This window comes from Gymnoscopelus microlampas (genome assembly GCF_963454915.1).
Source record: "Gymnoscopelus microlampas genome assembly, chromosome: 8".
Lineage (NCBI taxonomy): Eukaryota > Metazoa > Chordata > Actinopteri > Myctophiformes > Myctophidae > Gymnoscopelus > Gymnoscopelus microlampas.
The window spans coordinates 13,205,299-13,232,001 of record NC_139945.1 but is presented as its reverse complement, the minus strand read 5'-3'; the positions used below and the strand labels follow the sequence as shown (position 1 = coordinate 13,232,001).

The window sequence follows — 26,703 nt, the reverse complement described above, 5'->3', positions numbered from 1 at the left end:
TACAGGCCTTTTAATTATATCAAACACATGAAAACAGTTCTGAATTGGCTGTCTTACTGTAAGTCAGACTTTGACTGTAAAACAGCAACAAGCTCAATGGGAATGTTTTTTAATTCATTCTCTTACCACATGTTTTTAATGTGACATGTCACATGGTGCATTCTACTGTGATCTTCCCCTGTGTGTCTACCAAGGGCATTTACATTCCATAGTTTTCTTCTTGTTAGGAAAAGCCATAAGAAGACCTTCTAAAAAAAGGAAAAAAAGAAAATTCTATCCTGATTCAGTGGAAACTGGACATATCTCAATATCTTATCTTATCTTACTGGGGATTGAGTCAGACCAGAGTCCACCGACATCTTATCACACAAGCAAGCATTATGGGCATGTACTGAGTACACTCAAACATGCATATTAAACTAGGCTTAGAGCCATACAGCAAGGCACCTGACACTTTATGGGATGATACAAAAGAACAGCTTCCTCTGTTAATCATAGAATGTACATAAAGACTAACTAACTATGTCTAGGATGCACAACATTTACTTTCACTAGGCCATCTTCCCCCATTTCAAATCATTCTATCTAGGGAGTCCCTAGGGACCCTAATAGAATGTTTTTGGTTTAATGTGTCATAATGTCATAATTGTACATGAGAAATAGATTCATCATAGTGGTAACATAATAACACATTGTTGGAAGTTACTCTCACTTGGGATGAATTCAAGTGAATCAAATCAAATTATAGTTAAACTACTCCACATTTGGCTGTGGACCCCGTGCCCCTGGACCCTGTAGTGGGACCCTGGGGATCACTTTGAAAACCACTGCTCTATGCTTTTGCCAATGTACTTGTGGGTGTTTGAAAGTGCCATACCTTTGAGTGTTTGAAAGTGAATAATTAATTTAGCATGGCATTAGTGTCAGCAGTTAGCGTTTTGTACGTCAGGTGAAAGGCTATCAACACAATAGGATGGTAAGAAATGAGCATCCAGTGGACACTTTGAAAGTGACTTGTCGTATTAATTATAGCTACTCAGTGCAGAGGATCATCAGTCATCAGCAGTAATCCTTATATCAGTCAGTGATCAGCTAATTTCCGGCACCATTGGCATGATCGCAGCGAAACTGTGCACACACACACTCCATGGATGCCAGAGCAGAACCTCTGCCCAATTTTTCACATGGGCCTGTTATAGCGCCACCAGGAGGCGGTTGTTTGCAAATCAATTTTTTTGACAGTACTCCTACAGATTTTGTCCAAACATCACGCAAATCGGTACACAGTATCTCTATAGCCATTAAACGAAACGTGTCTTTCAGATTTTTCATATTCCATCCTGATTGGCTAACATTGGCTTCCAAAGTTTGCAGGAGTGCTCCGTTTTGAACAAAATGCCTCAAATCATGAACACAGCGTCCTCCTTCAGATTTTATCCAAATTTCACACAAATCAGTACACATGATCTCTATAGTCATGTGATCAAGACGGATCTGTTTGATTTTTCATATTCCATCCTGATTGGCTAAGATTGACATCTAAAATTTGCAGGGTGGCCTGTTTTGAACAAAATGCTGCAAATTATGAACGCACTGTCCGATTGCTGTGAAACTTTGCACGCACATTCGCACTACGTTGAGGAACAAATGCCACCCTTTCAACATTGCCCTATTATAGCGCCACCAGGAGGCCAATTTTTGCGAAACTATTATTTTATTTCATCACGCAAATCGGTACACATTATCCCTATAGTCAAGTGATCAAGACGGATCGGTCTGATCACTTTTTCTAGTTGTACATTTAATGTTCTGCACTGCAAAATCAAAAAATGGGTTTAGACTTTGCATAGTGGCATAATTTTGCAAAAGTCCCAATTCCGTTTGCCACTTACTCTAGCTTGGTGTAGGCTTTTAAGACACGATGTGGGGTTTACTGTAATTGCAGATCCATTTGGTACAAAAGCTGGTGGTTATATGAATACTTGCTGCTGTGTGCACGTGATCTGTCACTTAAAGCGAATCATTTCTTGGGTGGCCCATCGTATGAGCTGGTTGTGGTCAAACTTACTGGATGTATTTTCTCCAGTAGTGTCGGTCCCTGCCGTATGTTTGGTCGGGATAACACGGACTGCCTGAGAGACAGAAAGAGATCTTTTTTAGTGTTGATGTTCTTGAAGAGAAGAGAAGAGAAGAGAAGAGAAGAGAAGAGAAGAGAAGAGAAGAGAAGAGAAGAGAAGAGAAGAGAAAACTCCCTCTAGAGGTCTAGGAGAAGAGTTGTGTATTTTTGGTGCTGGTGTAACTAAGTGAGAGCTCGCCAGTATCACAGTGTAATAATGTGAGAATGTGTGTTCTCACTTATTCCATGGAAGATCCTTGCGACAGCTCTTCCAGAGAACTTCTCATCACTTCGGTTGGAAAGGAAACTTATAATGTCTGCTCGGATCTCACCTTTCCAGTCTGACAGCTACACACACACACACACACACACACACACACACACACACACACACACACATGCACACATGCAAACAAAATAAATATCTATGAAAGTCCAGTTGTTGTGATATGCTGAAACGAATAGACCCAGGATGAAATAGCCAATAGCCAAATCAATTACTGTAATCCTCTTTCGAGTTAAATCAACACTGATATAGTGTGTGTGTGTGTCTGTGTGTGTGTGTGTGTGTGTGTGTGTGCGTGCGTGCGTGCGTGCGTGCGTGCGTGCGTGCGTGCGTGCGTGCGTGCGTGCGTGCGTGTGTGTGTGAGAGTGTATGTTACCTTATATTTGTTGAGGTCATCATCATCCTCGTCCAGAGTGAGTGGGTGGTCTCCGTCTCGTCTCTTGTCAAAGTAGTCAGACAACAGGTTTTTCTAGCCTGGTTCCAGACGAATCTGCCATTGCAAAATAAATTGCCATCGGCAGATTAGGTCTGGCCCCTCTCAATAGAAATTGGATTTCTCTCCCACCGACGTTGTGAGGGACCAATAAGGGCCCAGTATGCAAATATGGGGCGGGTTTATCATCAGGGACATTTTTTTAATTTGCCCCTTAGAAATGCTGGTTCCACACAGAGATTCCAGACTAATATCTATGCAGTGATATTAGTCTGCCCATGCCAGGCTAAGGTTTTTCAGCTTGACACTGCGAGTCTCATCCAACTCATCCACACAGGACTCTACTTTACTGAATGAAACACTGGAACAGCGCGCGCCCGCCCGCCCGCCCGCCCGCCCACCCACCCACCCACCCACCCACACACACACACACACACACACACACACACACACACACACACACACACACACACACACACACACACACACACACTCAAGCGCAGACATATGGGGAGAGATTTGTGTGTGCATATCATAAAATATCATTTGTAAATCAGCAATTCTGCATGTGAATTCTTGAATCTGCATTTGTCAGTAGACCAACACACGCATACATTCCTTTTTCCTGCGGATCACAGAGGAGATAGATTTGAACTGTTTTTCATATAATTCAAAATGGTGGTAGATATAAAGGTCAAAGGTCAAAAGTCAGAGTGTGAAAGTTGTTTGTCATGAGGAAACGCATATGTGCATTAAAGTTTCATGGCAATAGCTTAAACAGGGCATGAGTTATAAATAATCAAACTTTGCATTTTCAATTGAGTGCTATAGTGCCACCCTTTGGCCAATAGTTGTGAGTTTCGTGCCTTACCCGTTTGGCATAGCCCTCTAACATATTGCAGAGTTTCGTAAAAAGCGTCTGCACGGTTAGGCCAGAACTGCAAAATGTGGCGGAAGAAGAAGAAGACGAAAGTGTAGGGACAAGGGTCCAAAGGCCCTACGGCCTTGGCCCCTTAATAAAGGCAGTATAACGGGAAAATACGCAGAGACCTCTGGCAGGTAAATGAAAAGCAACAAATCTCAATTCCAAAAACATGATTCACAAACAAAACCAAGTTATTTAATTAGAGGTATAGAAATACAAAACCCAGTTCCGCTCAGGTCTTTTTATAACTGTATGGTTCCACTCAGCAGTGGAGCTTCAGGCTTACAGCTCAGTGTCAGCAGATTCATCAGGCTACTGCTGCCCTCTGTTGGTAGCCAGATGCTGCAACAGCTTATTTGGCAAATTCGCAAACACACATACACTGGAAAGATATTGCACCTTGAATCTTAGCTCCTTTAGGATCAAATAACAAAAAAATATAGTAAAAAGAAACAAGAGAAAAATGCATCCATCCAATAAATACGTACATCAATACATAAATAAATAAATACATAAATAAATAAAATAATAAATAAATCAAGCAATTCTATAAATAACTTAGAAGGTAAAGACTTTATAATATTACCCGATAGATTAAAATTCCACACAACATATGTGTAAAAATAATCTACAAACACAATCCTACTAAATACTAAAACATTCAAAGAGTAGGCCTATGTCTACCAGCGTGTGCGTGTTGTGTTGTCTCGATGTGCTTGTCTCTCACTTTCTGTGTCTATGTGTCTGTGTGTCTATGTGTCTGTGTGTGTGTGTGTGTGTGTGTGTGTGTGTGTGTGTGTGTGTGTGTGTGTGTGTGTGTGTGTGCGTGTGTGTGTGTGTGTGTGCGTGCGTGCGTGCGTGCGTGCGTGCGTGCGTGCGTGCGTGCGTGTGTGTGCGCGTTCGTGCATGCGTGCATGCATGCGTGTAAGCCTTGGCGTTCCTCAGACCCCATTCTAGTTCCTCCTGTTTTTTAAATTAGGTGTTTTGGATTTGTCTTTCAATTGATTGATTGATGATGTCACTTTAGTGTCAGATGTTTCTTGTCAAGTGAACCATGAGTACATCACCACATACATACAGTAGCATCATTTGCCAAACCACAGACAAAAGAACAAACAATATACCATATCTTCACAATCACATAAATAGAATGAGGAACTTGTACTGCCATGGGAACTGTGGACGGCCCAGCGCATCGTTTGAGGTGAGTTTCCCTCCCTCTAGGCAGTGGTGGAAAGTAACTAATTAATACACTCAAGTACTGAACTTAAGTACAATTTTGACATGTTTTGACTTTATTTGAGTATTTCCAATTTTCAGTACTTTTACATCTCAGGGGAAAATATTGTACTTTTACTCCTCTACAATTATTTGAAAACTTTTAGTTTAGTTACTTTGTATATTTTGATTATTATTACAAAACATACATTAGGCTACCCACTTCAGCCCTACTGTATATACATTTCGGCCATTTGAAAATAGCCGATCTACAAGCTCACAATGTTTCGCGATGACGCATTGTGAGCTTGTAGATCTGCTATTTTCAAAATGTTTATACACATTCTATACATTTGAAAACTTGAGAAATAGGACATTCTGCATAATGAGTACTTTCCACTTTTGGTACTTTAAGTACATTTTCATACCAATACTTTTGTACTTTTACTCAAGTACATTTTTAATTCCGGACTTTCACTTGTAACAGATTATTTCTACATCGCACTACTGTTAAGCTTGATATCCCTTATTTCTGGTTGGGGTTAGTCTCTCTCTCTCTCTCTCTCTCTCTCTCTCTCTCTCTCTCTCTCTCTCTCTGGCACTATGGATGAACTGGGGAAGAGGTGTTTGTTTGCTGGGTTGTTCACTGCGGGGAGAGCTGAAGTGTTGCTTGTGTCTGCCCTGATGCCTGCCTGTCACATCCGGTCCCACAGATCCTCCTCCCATCGTGCTGAGTGAGGTCTGCTGAGGAGCTCCGGCTGACAGTCTGGGTCAATGGAGGTGAAGAATAAGGAGGTAGGGGAAGAGGCTGTGCTCTGCACTTTGGGGTAACAGCTTTAGAAGCTGGAACACTAAGTCGCTACCCACTGACAGGTCCCACAAAAAGCACTCTCTCTGAGACAGCTTTGAGCAAGCATATCTGCACTGGTGCCGTCCTCTCAGTTGAACAGAGCTTGAACTAGTGGCTTATAGTTAGAACTAATGATTGGATGCTGTGTTCATGATTTACAGTGTGTGTGTTTTTTTTTGTTAGTTTTTTTTAAATCCAAATAAAAAAATAAAAAGACCCTCTCACTAATTTTGGAAGCCAGTTACAGGTATGGAATATCAAAAATATGTTTGACACTCATTGTCACATGACTCCCGAGATCATGCGTCTATTTGGTGAAGACTGGTAAAACAAAAACATGTTTCTGCAACAAACAGTGACTTTTGGCTCTGCACATTGGGCCCGATTCATGAACCGTACTTACGAACAAATTTGTTCTTAGACCCACTTAAGAAGTTCTTTAAGAGATTTTGGCATTCACAAATGTTTTCTTAGCTGTGATTTGTTCTTAAGTTAAGAATAAATCTATGCATACTAGAGAGCACTCTTAGGGTGGCCTTTGAGTTCTTAAGTGTGACATGTTTGTGCAAAAATAATTAATTCTCGAAGTTTCTTCAATTCTACAGTTGTATAATAATAATAATGGGATTTAAATTACAATAATATTTTTATCATATCTTTAGAGCAAAAAAGGTTCTCAAAAGTGTGGTCTGGGGACCCCCAGGGGTCCTTGAGGGAGTTCCAGGGGGTCCACAGCAAACGAGGAACCCGGTTGAGTTGAAGCCCAAGCCCCATACCCACCCCATAACCCCCCACCCAACCCACCCGCATCCCCCCCCCACCCTCATCGCCCCCCCATACCCCCACCCCCATATCCCCGACATTCGCCACACCCCCATTTTCCCGTCCCCTTCTTACCCGAAAGCCCCCCTATACCCACACGTCACACCCATCCCCATACCCCCCACACAGCCCCCTACACCCCTCCTTGCACCACCATATCACCCACCACACCCCTATTTCCACCCCATTACATACCAAGCAGCTGCTACCTTAAAGACCCTCCATATCCACCCACCAGCTTTCAGTAATAAAATGTTTTATATCCACTACTAACGCTACTACTGAACATGAAATATGGATAACATGGTCATTTCAGCAAATTTACATTGATGTCTAGTGTTGATATGTTGATTAATGTGAGAGAAATAATAAAACACATTCATTAATTAAATAAAATAATTTGCTGTTCACTTCAGAAGTACCTCCACAGAACAATTGATTTATTTATTTTTATGTTTGGAGTCTGGTGTTCAACCATCTTTAGACTTTAGTTTAGGTATTCTTTACTTCATTCTCTCAACTTTATTTCTGTGTGATTTCCTGTGATGTCTGTGAGCAGCAATCACACACAGGTGTGACTGCAGGCAGAGCCATGTCATGCCTTATATGGGGATTGGTGGGGCGGCTACCTATGGTAATTTGGATTAACTGGCACACCCCTTCAAGTTACGAGGACTGGGATTCATCATCATAAGAACATAAGTTATGAATAATTCTGCCTTTTAAGAGCGCTTCATGAATCTGATTCGACTTCTCTTAGGAATTCACTTAGGAAGAAATGTAAGAGGAAACATTAGGAACTTATTGCTGCATGAGGCTCATTGTTTTTATAACATAGGCCCCTCCCGCCGCAAACCAAGATGATAGCCAAACGGTATGGAATATCAAAACTCTGTATGATACATTTTTATCACATGACTCCAGACAAAATGTGTAGCGAATTGTGTGAGTCCTGTTCAAAATATGTAGGAGGAGGATCAAAAAGTCTGTTTTGAAGACGATGGGAGTCATCATGACACAAGGGATCCATGGAAAAATACATTTCGAGTTATAGGCCAAAATACTGGTGTTATTTGATTCAATTGTCTTCCTTGGCCTACTTGGCTGCGTGCACAAATATTTGGTGCTGATCTGTCCAGCGGTTTATGAGATAAGCTCCGGAGTCACTCACACACACACACACACACACACACACACACACACACACACACACACACACACACACACACACACACACACACACACACACACACACACACACACACACACACACACACACACACACACACCTTCGATCTGGTCACATGACCCAAGTTGAACCGCAGGCAGCATCCATATTCTGGGGGGAACAAAAATAGCAGATCAACAAGCTCACAATGCGTGGCAACGTGAAGCATTGCTAAAAGAGCGTGTGGGGTCACATGTTTTATATGCAGTCGTCTGCCTGACGGCCATTACATTGCAGTGCTCATTACAGGTGTGATTCATTGTGACATCTCTTTACTAGACAACACCCTTTCAAAGTGGGAGAGTCTGAGAAATGTGTGACTCTGACTCTCTCTCTCTCTCTCTCTCTCTCTCTCTCTCTCTCTCTCTCTCTCTCTCTCTCTCTCTCTCTCTCTCTCTCACAAACACTTTGTCTTGTGACTTGTGTTTGGACATCATTGTCTACGTGACTTATTCATTGATGCATTATTAGATTATGGAAAATTCAGAGTGACTCAGGTTCCATTTCACCTTATCATTCATCAATTCAAACATTTTACACAAATGACATGATTTCTTGAACTAAGTCAAAGGAAACTGCAAAGCTATAGAACTATTATTCTGAACTTTAAAATGCTATTTTAAATCTTTATTTTTCTTTAAAATATATGATTTGATTATGACATATAGGCCTACAAGTTCCTTGTACGTGCAATCTCAAAATAATGTAGGATTGGAGCAGCTTTCTGGACTTGGTATTGTTGATCTTTTACCAGGCCCTATCATTAAAACAAAGCTGTGGCAGACTTACTGTTGTGCTGAAAGAAAGAAAGCGAACTTTAAACTCTCCTGGTCAGCTGACTGGAGATAAAACTCTGGTACACACACACACACACACACACACACACACACACACACACACACACACACACACACACACACACACACACACACACACACACACACACACACACACACACACACACACACACACACACACACACACACACACAGTTCCTTCGCGTGGGGAGGACAAACTTCCCCACACAAGAATCCCATAACTTGCTTTGTGTGTTTTCCTCCCAAAACTTTTTGATTTCACCACTGCAAAGTGCGTTGGAGTAGCCAGACTGTGAGAATTAGGGGGTCTACAAAAAAAAAGAAAATAACAATAATTTTGAAATACAGATAAAAATGGACCCCTGACTTTGGAGGAGACATGGCGCTACATGAGAGCTGCCTGGAGCAGGTGAGCAGGTGGCTTTTCAGGTTCTACAGTAGAGTGGAGCGAAGCAGAGAGGCGGGCTGGCAGGTAAAGCCAGGCTGAGCTTAGGAATGTAGGTCCTATGTTCTGTCTGAAACAGTACAGTGTGACGCGCCTGTGTGTGTGTGTGTTGGGGGAGTTGGAGTAAAGGAGGGAGCAAAAAAAGAGAGACAGAGGCTGGGCAGGAGAGAAAGAGTTAGAGAGAGAGAGAGAGAGAGAGAGAGAGAGAGAGAGAGAGAGAGAGAGAGAGAGAGAGAGAGAGAGAGAGAGAGAAAGTCATATGGTAAATGTAATAATTACAGCTTAAGAGAGAGAGAGAGAGAGAGAGAGAGAGAGAGAGAGAGAGAGAGAGAGAGAGAGAGAGAGAGAGAGAGAGAGAGAGAGAGAGAGAGAGAGAGAGAGAGAGACACAGACAGACAGACAGACAGACAGACAGACAGACAGACAGACAGACAGACAGACAGACAGACAGACAGAGACAGAGAGACAGAGAGACAGAGGGTTGACTGTCGCTGGCTCTGAAGGCTGTGTAACTAACAACACTCCTACCCCTGCAGGGAAGGGAGCAGAGTGAGAGAAAGAGATAGAAACAGGAAAAGGATTTTTGTTTGTTATTTACCTGGTTTGTTAGGCACTGTTGAGAGTGTGAGTGTGAGTCACGAATGTGTGTGTGTGTTTTGTGAGAGGTTCTGAGGTTTAGTTATTAACCTACGCTTGGGAATAATTCTTACCAGGACTTGTTGTTGACAGGGATGGATTTTCTCTTGGATTCCGGATAATATTTGATGGACTCTTTCATCCCCACATTCCCTCAAAGTTGTTAGTGCTGCAGGGGACTCTCTTCCTCTCATCTAAGAGGGGAGGGTGGGGGGAAGTAAAGCTGTCTGTTACCATGGCAATGACAGCCCTGTTCAGGGGCAAGTGGGGGCAGAAGTCGCAGGTGCCCCCCGAGAAGCGCCCGGCGGCCGTGGTACACCCCAGTCACGATGAAGACGAGGATGAGGACGACCCCAAAAATGGGTTTAGCAGAGACTCCAACCGCAGGAACTCACGCTTCTACCGGTCCATGAGGAAGAAGAGGGTAGCTTCATCATCTGAACACACAGAGAGTAAGAAACTAAACTTAACTAAACTAAACCATGCTAGAAAGACTAAGTAGAGAGCAGAGCTCCCCCTTGGCAGCACAAATAAACACATTGTACAGTGGTTCTCAGATGTTTTAATTTCAAAGACCCGCACAACTCTCAGAGTTACAGACCCGTAAGGGTCCATTTGGAGCCCCCTCAAGGAACCCTGAGGGTCCCTGAACCCCACTTTGAGAACCACTGATATAGTACAAAAAGCCTTGCTTTAATCATGTGATTTCTAAACCACAATGGATATGTGTACGTTTTCAGTAGGTAACCTACATTACTTCTTCTAAAATGAATATACAATATACTGTAAACATACTGTATGTGTCATACATTACATATACACTAGTTTGCAATAGTTTCGACACTAAGCAACTACAATTTCAAAAGCTATGCACATACCATACAGAACTGCAAGCAACATATAATAATAATTACAATTTGACTGGCCTTAAAATATATAAAAATATTGAAATTGTCACAAAATAACTACTTCATATAAGTAAAGGCATGTTATTGCTTACAGTGACTTTTCACTGTGGACTTTAAACACAGCTTCTTAGCTCACTAACAGCAAGAAGCTCCTCATTTGTGTTGTCTGTCCAACTATCCAAGGAAAGCTGTGACGATAAATGGTCACATGGAATTTCTGTTGGGGTTAAAGTGCAGTGCACTTTATGGTACTCAAATCTGTGAGTTAGGGTTAGGGTTGTTTAAAATGACACATTACAGGGCCATAATTTGATGATCAAGTTGTAAAACCTTTCATTCTAGCAACTAAAAGTACAATCCTCAATGTTAAACTCTGAAGAGTGTGCAAATGGAACCAAGTTGAACCATAAGGGTAACTGCAAAGAGTGCACTAAGGGATTTATGGTGTACTGTAGCTTTTATAACGGATACCATTTTTATCGGTACCTACGCAAGTACTGATAAGGGTAGCACAGTCTTTGTGGAACATGTCCCACCAACATTTTGCTGCTTCTACTATAAGTAAGTGACAAATAAATCCTTATTGATTGTTGATTCACATTATGTCTTGAGGTGTGTTGTTCACAAATAGACAGACAGACAAACAGGGGCGAAAACATAACCTGCTGAAAGGAGGGTAACCTACTTGTCGGAGGTAAACATACTGCTAGGATTCATTTTAGCTCATAATTACATCTGTCACCTGTTGTTTAAATTGTTTCTCTAGCCTCTAGCTCAACAACCCTAAAGCAGATTATAACTGGTTTTCTCTTGTTTGTGCTTAAACATTGCGTGGTAAACATCTTTGGGCTACAATGGACACACCAGCCTCTTGGATTGGAGTAGATCTTTATCTGCTGGTGGAAATAGAGTCTATTGATGGTGTGGGACACCAACGACCTCTGGCCTCGTTCCTTCCATCACCTTGTCTCACGTAATTGTGGCTGTTCTATTGATGGGCTAAGCGGTTATTGTTCCAAAGGAACACACACAGGCAGGCTTGGCGGTCCTTTGGTGCTATAAAACATCCAAGGGAATGAAACCTGAGAAACAGGTTCTATTGTTTGAAGTTTGTGAGTGTCTTGTACATCAACCTTTGACCTCGCGATTTCACCCAGTAGCCTGGCGTTAGAGCAGCTACTGGACATGAAATAAGTTGATAATATTTCATGAATTCCTGAAAGTTCCTCCAACTGTGACTTCCTGATGAGGCAGTTTGCATATTATACGCCTAGAGGCTACTATGGCAGAGAATGATAGCAGTATTGTCTGGAGTGCTTATTCACCTGCCAGTTCCTGTTATCTTTCATCAAAATGTATTCCACATACTGTGTGTCTATATTAGTCAGGGTTGATGAAAGGAATGTGGCATATTTATAATGGCCAAGCGAAGTATGCAATAAAAGTGTTACATGTTAGACTTTGTTCAGCATCTGGGATAGGCCTTTATGGGTGTGACCAGAGTCATGCTTTTTATTTAACTAAGCAGACATACACCAGCCACCCTTGTTAAACAGGAAAGTATGAAGAAATGCAATCATAAAACCCGCAGAGCTATTATAAAGTTGTATTTTACAATTTAATCATATTGACATGTGAACTGAAAAAGAGACACAGCTATTCAGTATGTGTGTGTTTTCTGGGGGAGAGAGTTCCAGACAGAGAATGACACAAGAGTGCAAAGAAGGATTCAAGATAAATTATGAATTTTCATGATGATAACCCTTATCTCATTGTGGTTCCAAAGCTATATTGCGCAAACATTGATGTTTAACTTTCTCTTTTTAGATCTGAGCCCTTTTAGATCTGAGGGCGTATCTTGCCTATGTCTATGACAGATCACCACACTCCACAATGCAGCAGGTGATTCATTATTCTCAGACCATCACACTGTTTTACAGACAGGACAGGCATGGATGACGGTGTCAGATCAAGACGCAGCCATAGCAAAGCCATAGTAAGCCAAGTAAAGTAAGCTGTCAAATAATTGTACTGGGGTAAAAAGTACAATATTTGCCTCTGAGATATAGTGGATTAGAAGTATAATGTATATTGAATAAATATACATAGTTACTTTCCACCACTTGTACTTTGACCTCTACACCAAATCTCACCAACAATAGCTGATCTAAAAGCTCACAATGTTGTGAGCTTGTAAATTTGCCATTTTTTGGGAATGTTCCCTCCAGAATATGGATGCTGGGGTTCAAATGGTTAAAGCTCCACTAAACGTTTTGTGTTGTGTAGTTAGCTTGCCATGATGCAACTCCAAATATGAGTGAGATATCTTCAATGGTTGCTCCGTTGATTAAAAAAACTTGATTTACATTGTATGGTGAAACAGGTGTCAAAGTCAGACTTTTAGAAACTTCAAACTGGATTCTGCCAATTATAACATTACAAAACCCAGCACAGCTTTGTTTCCCCCATCTGTTTACTATGATGGATAAATCTGCTATTGCAGTGTATTATTTGTGCAATAACAAATGCCACAATTCTGTTACTGGCCTACTGGATCTTTTCCCTAATTTAAATTGTAAAATCAACATAAATTGTTTTGTTTTTTAAAGATTTTGTAATGTTATACATTGGCGAAGTCCACTTTGTGTGCGTTTAGCGCTAATTAGTGAGACTATTTTGGATTATACATTTTTATTCAACAGAGCAACTATTCAAGATATCTTGCCAATATTTGGAGTTACATCATGGCAAGATAACTCAAACCTCTATGAAAGTTAAATTGTGCTTGTAATTTTGGCACGAAGAAACTACTTCCATTTGGTTTCTTGCAGCATGTAATTAGTAAGGCTTTTGAATAGATGCTCCAATTTGCAAAATATAATCTTCTGGTAGAAGTGGGACAGCAATTAGGGCTACAAGAATGTGCGGACATGTGGGGCTGCAACATTAAATAGGGCTCTTTTGTCCAAGCGAGGGTTGCATAACATCTTATTAACAGCGTCAACGCATTGAGTTGTTACACGCAACACTTTTAGGCAGTCTGCAGGTACAAAGTCTGTTTCTAAACAATTGCCCTGGCTAGAAAAACTGTACTCACATACTCGAAGACACATAGATCTTCTCCAAGGGTCACAAAACACCCTGTGCTTTGGATCTACAGTCAGCAGAAAGTGACAATCTGTATGCTGAAGTACATGCGTGTCATTACACAGCTGTCAATGCTCGACCCCAGACAGGGAACAACATGTGCTTAGGGCAGTGAGAGTTTGCCCTAGCTAGGGCTAGGGGTGATATTATACACAGTGGTGGACAAAGTACTCAACACCAATACTTGAGTCAAAGTATAGATATATACTCATGGTCAACTGTTACTCAACTGAAAGCAAAAGTTGCTCAGTCAAATCTGTACTTGAGTTAAAGAACTCAAGTACATGCTTTGATAAATAAGATAAGTATTGATAAGTATTCAAACAAATTAGAAAGCACATTTTCAGTTCAATATCATATTCTAAATGTATTTCGCAATGTGAAGCATTGTGAGCATATTTTAGATCTGCTATTTTTTACTATTTCGATTTTTTTTTATAGGCCTACTTGATTTTAGTGGTTCATTCATCATTCATGTTCTTTTTTCCCTTCTAGAGCTGTAGAGGAGTCAAAAGTACAATATTTATGGGGCCAGGCTTCCAGCATGGACCCATATTGTTATTCGCATTATTCCGTTTCTTCTTCTTCTGCCACTTTTGGCAGTTCTGGCTGAACCGTGCAGTCGCTTTTTATGAAACTCGGCCATATGATAGATGGTCATGAAAAACGATCAAGAAATAATTCTCACAATCTTTCGTCAAAAGGTGGCGCTATAGCACTCAATTGAAAAATGCCAACTTTGAACAGGTACAACTCATGCCGTGTTTGACCTACAGCCATGAAACTTCGATGCACACATGCGTCTCCTCATGCTGAACAACTTTCACACTCTGACTTTTGACCTCTGACCTTTAGATCTCCCACCATTTGGAATTATATGAAAAACAGTTAAAACCTATCTCCTCCTGGGATTTTTGAGTAATCTGCACGAAACTTTTTACACATGAACTTTGGACCTATACCAAAAAACGTTTGCAAAATATCTTCCATAAGTGAAAAAATGAAGCTTTAATGAGCCAATGAATATTGCAGTTTTATGACAATTATTCATCTGCCCCTAACACATACATGCAGACTTACCATTCTTTGAAACTTTGCAGAAATGTAAAGGGCCATTCCAAATATCACTGAAACCAATCTTACTCCAATTGGTCAAACGGGGGCGCTATAGCAATTTTTTGAAAATTGAAACTTTAAACAGGCAAAAGTCATGCCTCGTTTGGCCGACAGCCATTAGACCTGCTTACACATGTGCCTTGACTAATGAGGAACACATCTATCACGTTGACCAGTAAGCACCGCCCTTAGATTGTCCGCAATCTTGAGCAGTTTGAAAAACACTTAAACCCAGGATTTTTCAGCTATTTGCGTGAAACTGTATGATCTGTTTGATCTCCTTTTTCACAGGTTCTTGTCTGTTGGTGGCTTCTCGCTTAAATGTGTGCCCCACAACCTGAAGGTCACCAGTTCAAGCCTCACTTGGTGCAGACTTCATCTAAGTTGCATTTCACACAACATGACTATCAATGAATACATCTGCAATTGTTAAAGATAACATGAAATACTTAATTGAGTGTTTTTTACATACAGCTGATCTACAATCTCACAACTTTTCAGATAGCAATGAGAGTATGTTTTTTCAATGTATAACATACTTCATTGTGAAAATAGCCAATGTACAATCTGACAACTTTTAATGGTTTGTGAGCTTGTAGATCGGCTACTTTCACTAATTTTGGTTCTGAGGACATGTACAATTTCTTCATTGGTAAATGGTTTGTGAACGAGTGATCTTAGTGTTAGTGAAACAGGGGCTTGGGTCATGACAGAAGGCAAGAGTTTGTGATCCTCAACAGACAATATCAGCCTTGACAAAGATATAGCACTATAGGTAGTGTTGCAGCTACCTAAGAGTGCTTCATGACCGTAAGGTTGCCGGTTCAAGCCTCACTTGATGCAGACTCATTTAAGTTGAAATGCAAAAAACATGACTCAATCTATTCCGTTTCCATGGCGCTCTCTCTCTTCAATCTATTCCATGTCTTTCTCTTCAATCTATTCCGTTTCCATGTCTCTCTCTCTGTCTCTTCAATCTATTCCATTTGTCTGTCTCTCTCTCTCTCTCTCTCTCTCTCTCTCTCTCTCTCTCTCTCTCTCTCTCTCTCTCTCTCTCTCTCTCTCTCTCTCTCTCTCTCTCTCTCTCTCTCTCTCTCTCTCTCTCTCTCTCTCTCTCTCTCTCTCTCTCTCTCTCTCTCTCTCTCTCTCTCTCTCTCTCTCTCTCTCTCTCTCTCTCTCTCTCTCTCTCTCTCTGAGGGGTGGCCATAGCTGAGTGGTTAGTGAGCCCGCCTAGGGAGCCAGAGACTCTGGTTGCCCCAGGTACGATTCCAGGCCAGGTCAGCAAATGTGTCGATGAAATGAAATTTGTCCCTGAGCAAGACTCTTAACCCCTAATTGCTCACAGGCACTCATTGGAAACAAGACCGCAAGGACTTTCATGAACTGACCTGTTAAAGGAATTATCATTTCTCTTTCTCTCTCCTGGCCCCATATTATCGCTGCTTGCAGCTATATTTGTATTTGAAATGTAGTGGAGTGAAAGTTCCAAAGTATCCAAAAACAAATTGTACTCAAAAAATGTATTTAAGTACAATACAATACAGTCGTAAATGTACTTAGTTACTGCCCACCAATGCATTATTCAAGAAACAAAAAAGAAATAAGCCTCTGCCTTAATCCTGTTCTTTAAGAATGCCCTACTTAAAGGCTTTGTTTTTCTGCTCTTAAAATTAATTGTACTGGTTTCCCAAACGAATCCAGGAAGCACTGACGTCTTATGTCTTCTTGTCTTACATCCCTCGAACAATATGCCTTGATGGAGGTGGTTGAGCACCAAACAGAAACAGCTAGTACAATGTCAAATGTTCTTTTGGTCAGCCACTGAGTGGATGCATATATGACAGGATCTGTACTACATTATAAGCATTGAAAAAGTTGTAGAGTATGGCTGTGGTTGAAGAATTGCTTTGTTCATGGTGGTTGACCCACTGCAATTCAGCCACCAGGAACAGAGATGTTATTGTAATTATCTGTAAGGCTTATGGTCATGCATGCTTCCCCATCCTCCTATTAACCCAGTGGTTCTCAACCTTTTTCCAGGCCGTGACCCCCCAAAATAACCATATTTGAATTGGGGACCCCCCACTCTTACAAGCACTTGGAATTGTGTTGAGGCATTACATTTACTTTGACTCAGTTCCACAGATAAATATTGTGAGAATAGCAAATCTACATGCTCCCAACGCCTTGCATTGCAAGACGTTGTGTGCTTATAGATCGGTATAGATTAGATTTTACAAAATGTTTTAAATTAGTTTAAAACTAACTTTTTTCAAAATCATTTTATCTAAAAAAAGATGCAATGAAAATAGTAGATTGAGCTATAAAGTTATTTTCCCAAATTTGTTTGGGAAATTTAGGATTTTAAACATTGTGCAGCACACGGGGAGCAATTAGGAGTTAAGAGTCTTGCTCAGGGACACATAAACACATTACTGTCCTGGCCTGGAAATCGTACCTGGGAGTACCAGGGCTATTGTCTCCCCAGGCAGGCTCACTAACCACTCAGCTATATAATAACCATATTATTATTTGTACATTCATTGTTTTGTTTTGATTGTTTGTTCCACTTTTGCTTTGGCAATTTAAACATATGTTTTCTCACACCAATAAAGCTCCTTTGAATTGACACACACACAGAGAGAGAGAGAGAGAGAGAGAGAGAGAGAGAGAGAGAGAGAGAGAGAGAGAGAGAGAGAGAGAGAGAGAGAGAGAGAGAGAGAGAGAGAGAGAGAGACACAGAGACAGAGACACAGACAGACAGTGTCTCAACTTAACTTTCTCATGCAATTTAGATTGTGCTGATTGAAATGTAAATGCTCGAGAGTGGTGTGACAAATGGTGCTTCTTCTTCTTTGTGCTATGGTATAAGTCTACTCTGGATTGAGGGAGGCCCTAGTGTTGAAATCTCATGGGGCCCCTTGACTGTTTGGGGGCCCATGTTGCATGTTTTTTAAGGGCCTCGAATGGATTGGAAAGCTGTTTATTTATATATTTTTTTTAAATAATAATTTGAGGAGATCTCATGGGGCCCCCTGACTGTTTGGGGGCCCATGTTGGATGTTTTTTAAGGGCCTCAAATGGATTGCAAAGCTGTTTATTTCTATAAAAAAACAATGGGGCCCCCTGCCTGTGTGGTGGCCCAGGCGGCCGCCGAAGCACGGCCCTGATCTGGGGACCCCCCAAAAATCATGTGGGGACTCCCCTGGGGGTCCCGACCCACAGGTTGAGAACCACTGTATTAACCTTTCACCATGCGACAGTATGTATACCGTCACCAACCTCAAAATGCTTACACTAACCATCACACTTAACCACTTAAACCCTATATAATTTGTTGACCGGGGTCCCCCAGGGGTCTATCCCTGGCCCCCTCCTTTTGTTCCTCTACACCAAATCTCTTCGCTGAATATGCACCTATTATAACATGCCCATAACAGGGACTCTATGGCATTGGTTCTCAAAGTGGGGTGCAGGGACCGCCAGGGGTCCTTGGGGGGGTTCCAGGGGGTTCCCAGCAAAATGTGTTGATACAGCATCACAATCAGTTTAACCACTTCTTCCATTTATATATTGGCTATTCAAAAATTGCAGATATTCAAAGCTCACAGCGCGCCACTTCGTGCTGCGATGCGAGCTTGTAGATGCTAATGCTGCTATTTTTTAACATGTTTTAAAAATCTTGAAAGTGTTGTGGAACATATTGAGTAATCTTTTTTTTCAACACAAATCTTCTCTTCTGGGGGTCCCTGGCACAACACATTTTCAGATGGGGGTCTGCGGCCAAAATATTTATCACTTTGGGGTTCCATGGCATGAAAACGTTTGAGAACTACTGCTATAGGGTTCATCATACTATATTGCACTGATTGAATCCTACCCACTGAACTAGTGTAATCTACATATACAGCAGTGTTTCCCAACGAGGAAATATAGGATAGGATATTGCAAGTGAACTAAGATTGTAATGATAATATATATAACATTAATGTATAAAAAAAAGTCTATTTAATAATGATTGACAGGCAATATAGTTATAATAGCTATACTACGTTAGTTCCATTGATCCAAGCCGGATCGCAATCAAATTGATTGATCATTAACATAAACATGCTCTGAAAACCCATCTGACCACAGCAGCCCCCAAATGGCTGCCATGTTAAGTGGTCAGATGGGCGGTCTGTGAGCGCTTTCGAGATTTTCAACTGGGCCCTAATCCAGAGAGTCACCGATCTGCAGGGAACACAAGCTGCCGGTCCCATGATGAAGGCTCACCCCTTGGCGGCACATTCTTCTAAAAGTCATTACTACCTGCCAATCTAACCCCCCTGTGCTCAAAGAAGGCTCTGTCTGTAATATATGTGTGTGTGTGTGTGTGTGTGTGTGTGTGTGTGTGTGTGTGTGTGTGTGTGTGTGTGTGTGTGTGTGTGTGTGTGTGTGTGTGTGTGTGTGTGTGTGTGTGTGTGTGTGTGTGTGTGTGTGTGTGTGTGCAAACTAGCCTGATTATCATACTGAAGCTGCATGGAGCTTCAGTCTAACATTGGTTCCAGTGTAGGCAATTACAAGGGGGAGGGGTTTGGAATGTCCCTAAACCAATCACAAGAGATCCACGGATCTACATCTGACGTCATCGCACAGCTTGTTTTAGCAGATATTCGCTGATTGGCTTGTCGTTAGACACACCCCCACCTCCGACTCTCATTGGACAATACGTTTTTGTACCGAATAAATCCTAGGTTCACATTACAACACCAGACCAAGAGAGGCAGTTCACTCAGAGAGTGGGCGGGGTCTATGGTCTGGAACCAGGCTGACCCCAAACTACATAGTGCTGCTTTAAATTTAAAAATCTTTTTAAATAATATATTTATTTTTAATTGTAGTAAATGGAAAATATTTACCTGCGACCCATAACACATAGGTCCGTTACCCAAAAATGGGTCCCAGACCCAGTGTTTGGGAAACACTGTTCTACAGAGAGAGGAGAGATAATTAGACTGCCGAAGGATTACTTACTACTACACTTTTCATTTCCTTGTGCTTTGCCTAGGCCCCTCGTTTCTTGTAGAGTGCACTAATCCCCCCCCCCCCTCTCTCTCTCTCTCTCTCTCTCTCTCTCTCTCTTTCTCTCTCTCACACAGACTCCCCCACTAGCAAAACAGGGGGGTCCTCCCTGGGAGCTCCTGTACCCCAGAAAACACTGCTGTCACCTCGGGCAAGACGGTAAGCCCAACCCTGCTGCCAGTGAACAAACACACACCCACTGTACACACACAAATACACATCCGTAGGCTAAACGGAGATAGCTTTTAAGTTTTATCCATGGACTCTCACCCTGGGAGGGAGGGTATTCAACCTCAATATAGGTGAATGCCTGCAGGATTAGGCCTCAAAAGCAGGGGGACCAAACCTTTTGAAGATGTTTCTTTCATACTGTCATACTGTGTAACATTTTGAATTGAACTAAACATATTTTTCACAAAATCTTTTGGTAGGCTATACTTTTCACAATAACCATTCGACATGAATGTGATTTTTTACACTATTTTAGCAGTGGCAATGTACCAGAAACGTATTCTATTTATGCATTATAAAGTAAAATACCGTTTATTGACAACACTGTCCTCAGGGCTAGGACACATGCTTTTGGACAGTTTAAGCACTTTTAAGACCTTTGTAATACCTCAAAAAAGATAGAAAGAAAAGAAAAAGTAATCAACAAACTACTATAAAAACTGGTCAAATATTGGACAAATTGTCAAATCATTTAAGACAGATGCAAACATTGCGTTGTGAGCTTGTAGATCTGCTATTTTCGCAATATTTATCTGTGGAACCGAGTCAAGTGAATGCCTCAACTCTGACAATTCCAAATGCTTGTCAGGGTGGGGGGGTTCAAATATGATTATTTTGGGGGTCCCCAGTTCAAATATGATTATTTTGGGGGGTCCCCAGTTCAAATATGATTATTTGGGGGGGGCGTGGCCTGGAAGGGTTGAGAACCACTGGTCTAACAGACCACAACGTTGTTGTAGTCCCAGTCAATATTTCTTCTTGTATTTGAAGACAGTGTGTGGGAGAATGTTGCAGGCATTAGAGATGTTTTTGAAAAAACAAAGCTAAAACAAAGATGACACCAGATGACACTGGCTAACCACAATGATTGTCTAATCACTATGTAGACTAGAGTCTACATACTACTCACATGACATGAAAGGCTCATTGTTTTTGATTGTTGTGGTTTTTGTTTTTGCTCTGTGGAGATACAGTACTGTACTTCCTTGGCCTATACTGGCAGCATGCACAAGAAATGTGAGCACTGATGTCAAGATAAACACACAGACAGACCCACCGTCTTATAGACGGCCAGCCTCCTACAGAGCCATGCTGTAAAAATGCATCGCACTCTTTGTGCAAAGCCTTTACAGTTACAGTTGCTATTTAATTTTTCAAGATTTATAAAAATAGATTCAGTTTACGCTATTTGTTATGCTATTTGCACCGCTATTTTGCACCGCTATTTTGCTTTTCATGGCGTGGCTCTGCAAGAGGCAAGCTGTCTATGCGAGGGTGGGGTGTGTGTGTGTGTGTGGGTGTGTGTGTGTGTGTGTGGGTGGGGGGGGAGGGAGTGCGTGCGCGCGTTTATGTGTGAGTGTCTGGAGCAAATCTCGGATGGTTTTTAACTTCTTCTATTTTAATTACTATTTATAGTATACAGTATATATATATATATATATATATATATATATATATATATATATATATATATATATATATATATATATATATATATATATATATATATATATATATATATATATATTCACATATTCACACTGTTGAGGAAGCTCCAAGTACATATCGTACTTGCAATATTGCTATGGCTGTAATGTACATGCATACAACCATGAAACATCTATACACACACTGCATGCATACACATGCACAGACACATCCTCACACAGGCATACAGCCACATACATACATGCACACACACCATGCACGCACGCACGCACGCACGCACGCACGCACGCACGCACGCACGCACGCACGCACGCACGCACGCACACACACACACACACACACACACACACACACACACACACACACACACACACACACACACACACACACACCACACACACACACACACACACACACACACACACACACACATACTGTACTATGTGTACACATGCTTGCATGCACACACCATTGTAACTGTCATTTTTGCTTGTATCAAGTATCAAAGGCATTCTGCATGCTGTACAGCTGACGCACACAGCACATCAAGGACACTCGCCCTTTCAGCCTCTGTTTGAAGGTTGACCGTTGTCCTTTTAATTGAATCCTCAGCTGCCTCAAACAACAGCAGCTCTATTGTGGTAGCGATGAAAGCTGGAGATGTGACAGCTAATTTCTTAGATATGTGTGTTCAAAAAATAAAAAAGCCTGATTTCCAGTGCACTTCAGGACAAACAACTCCCACAAGGAGAAGCAGATCCTGCTGGTGATGACAACTGTTCTGAAGTCTGGTGTTTTTTGTTTGTTTTGTTTTCTCTCTGCACATTCAGCCCGCCAGCCTCACCACGACTACATTCTGGACCTGTGTTGCCAAGCAACGAGAAACCGGGGAGCCCACGTTTACCTCACGGAGGACGGAGGGATGCAAACACATCTCCTGCCTCTAACGGTGGGTGCAGTACTGAGGGGCTCGTCTACAGGACGCATTTGATACCCAACCGAGACATGGAAAGCCTCTCCGAGCGCACGGCCACAGCCTGCAGCGTGCAGGAGGTTGGAGGGGACCATCGGAGCACACAACGCCCCAGCGCTGAGGTGGCTGACCCGGACGGCATCAAGCTCAGGTGAGGACAGGGTCGGGGGCTGGTGGTGGGGGTCTTTGTATAACGACAATCTATCACCCGTGAGTGACTGACTAATAATAATGTCATATTCACTGTTGATTTATTTATCAACAGTGAATATGACACTAGAGCTGGGAAATTAACTGAAAACATAGTGAAACCAATATTAGAAACCAATTTCGGTTAGAACCAACCAATTTAATCTCACTCATATAGCTAGGTTAATCGAATAATCGAGAAGCAATTAAACAAAACAAAAAAACGTAAATATCAACGAATCAACCATTTTTTATATACTTTTTATAATCAAATAAATCAATTAGTCTGATTAACCACTTAACCCTGTGTTATACTTTGTTGTACAATGGTGCCGTACAAAAATAGCTAATCCATGAGCTATATCTGTTTCTAGATAATAGTATTTACTGTAAAATCTAGTGAATATAAAGAGTACATTGTATCAACAGTGAATGTACAGTATGAGTGAGCATAAGACAGTTATACTGGTTCAGTAGTGTATAGGCTACATGCCACAAGTCCATGTGCATGTGTGCAGGAGTCAGTAATCCAAGAACAGAACATATGGGGTTCAGGCTTGGTAGTGGAGCCTGCTGACTACTGGCACATGGCGCACTCTGTGTGGTGTCCCGGGGGAAAGCTGAGCTTGAAGATAATTTGATGCATCGAGAATGAATAAAGGCAGCAAATCTTGGAATTCTTGCTCATGCTTCATGCTACCAACGGTGCGAGAAATAATACAGATCATTTACTGTACGCTAATGACATTTACCTACAACAGGTGTCACTAGAGAAAGTGAATGAGGATTGCGGGAAAGGAATCTTTGACCACTTACTATAAACCCTAATGCATATACTTCATTGACCAGGGTCCCCCAGGGATCTACAGTATACTTGGTTAACTTAACTATGTAATCATTCAATTATCTAACTTCCTCTTTATCTATCCGCTTATCTCTGTCTATTCTATCGATCGATGGATCAATCAATCAATCAATCAATCAATCAATCAATCAATTGACTGCTCAATCATATCTAAGTAAGAATTGAGAGTGTTTACACAACGATAAATGTATGTATTTCTGATATGATTTACAGTTTTGTATGTATATTTCATGTCAGAATTGAGAGTGTTTACATGACGATAAATGTATGTATTTCTGATATGTTTTACAGTTTTTTGTGTATATTTCATGTCAGTAATTTGTTGTTGTGTTGTTGTTCATGTTTCCTTTCCTAGGTAGGTTTATAACCTATTGGCCTAGAAGTGTTAGAGTATGTTTGTATTGTAATGTTAGTATAATAAAATCATCAAAGACACAGGTCTGAGTTGGGTCTGCTAACTCGGTTGCTCCAATACCCTTTACAAGGGGAGATCTAATTAGTTGCATTACTTGTGTGACTGGCTAGATAATTGTACACCGTCTGACAGCGGCGATCTATTTTCCCATTTATCTATTATCCACGTATGTCTATATTGATCGATCAATCTATCTATTTATCTTTGAGTGCTCAATGATCCTCTATATATATTGATAATATCTACAGGTGCAGGACGAACAGTTCAGCATTCAAATAAAAATAAAGTCTCCACTCTATTATTAGCCCTCAATATACCCTCATACATTACTAACTACTTTTCCAAAGTGAGTGACACTCACAGCCACAATACTAGAGGGAGCGTCAATGATCTGGTGCCACCCAAACATACAACAAACATTGGAAAAGTCTCTCATTCTACTACTCTGCCACCAAAATGTGGTAGAGTATTCTTTCAAAACTAGCATGAAAACCATCTATCAGGAGACCACAAGGGGAGGTAAATGCAATTTCCCGTAGAAAGAAGGAGTCATTCTCTGCCTATGATTTCCATTCAGCCTTAATGTCTGACTGTACCTTGTGCTGTTTACATGTCTGACTAATAAAGTATTCAATTAATCAATAAAAAAAAGTGTGCAGAATGTACTTTACATTTTTAACATACTATCTGTCCTTTTCAGGATGGTGAGCAACGGTGAGGAGAGGCCTCCTCCGATGCAAATAGAGTCGATCTGTCACAGTCTCAACATCGTAAAAAATATTGGTAAGGAAATAATAGTCAGCCAATAGGAACGCAGCATTAAGATAACATATGAATTCCACCCACTACAGTACACCACCTCCAGAGCTGCTGCTGTAATATCACCATCTCTCAATACAATGCTGGAAAACATACACACACGCATGTCCACACACTCTAGGTCTCTCCCCCATCTTATCTCATAGAGCACTGTTTCCCAAACAGTGGGTTGGGACCCATCTTTGGGTCGCGGGCCAATGTTTATGGGTCGCGAGTAGATATCTCCTTTTTTTCCGTTGATCTGTTACCACCCAAATTTAGAGCAAACATGGGAAGGTTCTCGTTCTACTGCTCTGCCACCAAAATGTGTAATGCGTCACCATCTACTAAAGGATGTGTATCACTGGTTTCTTTCAAAATTGGCCTGAAAAAACATCTATCAGGAGACCACAAGGGGAGGTAAATGTAAATTCCCCGTCTCTTTTGTACATATAGTGTATAGTCTGTATTACTTGTATTACAAATTTTGCCTTTTTTAACCCTGACCCTATAACCCTAAAGCCAAAAATCTATGCGTTGTGAAGTTGTAGATGTGCTATTTTTGGTGCATGACACCAAACTGCAACTGAGTATAAACTAGAAAAAGTGCTCCTCGGAGCACAAGTCTCCGCCAGGTCAGGTAGGTTATTATGGCCTCCTGGTGGTGCTATAATAGGCCAATGTGAAAAGGATGCCATTTATTCCTAGGCCTTGCACGGCAATCGGACACTGCATGCATGACTTGAGGCATTTTGTTCTAAAAATGTGTTTTTCTAAATTTGACCTGCTGGTGGCGCTATAACAGGCCAATGTTAAAAGGGTGGCATTTGTTCCTCAACATAGTGTGAATGTGCGTTCAAAGTTTCACCGTAATCGGACGCTGCATTCATGATTTGCTGCATTTTGTTCAAAACGGGCCACTCCTGCAAACATTACATGTCAATGTTAGCCAATCAGGATGGCATATGAAAAATCAAACATATCCGTCTTGATCACATGACTATAGAGATCATGTGTACCGATTTGCGGGAAATTTGGATCAAATATGAAGGCTTAATATCAAAAAATGTGTTTTACATAAGTCTGCCTCCTGGTGGTGCTATAAAAGGCAAATGTGAAAAATGCAGGGCAAAGGTTTGTCCTTGGCCTCTGGAGAGTGTGCATACAAAGTTTTACACTGATCGGTGCAGTTATAGGTAAAAACACGAATCGGCCTGTTACAGCGCCACCATAAGGCTGATTTGAACATTTTCAAATGGCATTTCTTCCTCGGCCTAATGGGAATGTGTGTGCAAAATGTCACGGAAATTGCATGCTGTGTTCATGATTTGAGGCATTTTGTTCGAAACAGAGTACTCCTGCAAACTTTGAAAGACAATTTTTGCTAATCAGGATGGAATATGAAAAATCTGAAATGAGCCGTTTCTTTTAATGACTATAGAGATACTGTGTACCTCTAGTAGTAGATACTGTTCAAAAATGTGTTTTGCACAAATCGGCCTCCCGGTGGCGCTATAAAAGGCCCATGTGAAAAATTTGGAGCAGAGGTTCGGCTTTGGCATCCAGGGACTGTGTGTGCACAGTTTCACTGCGATCAAGCCAACGGTGCCAGAGATTAGCTGTACACAGACAAGACAGAATGACACACACACACACACACACACACACACGGACGGACGGACGGACGGACAGGGGGTAAAACATACTCTCTCGCCATGCCTTTCGGCCTGCCGGAGACAATCAGGCACAAGTCCATCCTAAACCTAATGTC

At 41.4% G+C, this 26,703-nt stretch overlaps 2 protein-coding genes across 2 annotated transcripts in view; one reads left to right on the top strand and one right to left on the bottom strand.

Annotated features, from left to right (window-relative positions):
* Positions 1-2,744: 2,744 nt before the first annotated feature.
* The window catches only part of LOC311049831 (galectin-4-like), a 459,606-nt gene continuing 435,647 nt past the window's right edge, over positions 2,745-26,703 (bottom strand). The window contains exon 12 of the mRNA XM_084063703.1: positions 2,745-2,763. The gene's annotated coding sequence lies outside the window, so the exon portion shown is untranslated. The remainder of the gene's footprint in view (positions 2,764-26,703) is intronic.
* The window catches only part of ngef (neuronal guanine nucleotide exchange factor), a 36,120-nt gene continuing 18,895 nt past the window's right edge, over positions 9,479-26,703 (top strand). The window contains 4 exon segments of the mRNA XM_084065450.1: positions 9,479-10,229; positions 20,090-20,171; positions 22,523-22,816; positions 24,835-24,917. Of these exon segments, the coding sequence (XP_083921576.1) occupies positions 10,013-10,229; positions 20,090-20,171; positions 22,523-22,816; positions 24,835-24,917 (676 nt within the window). The 5' untranslated portion in view covers positions 9,479-10,012.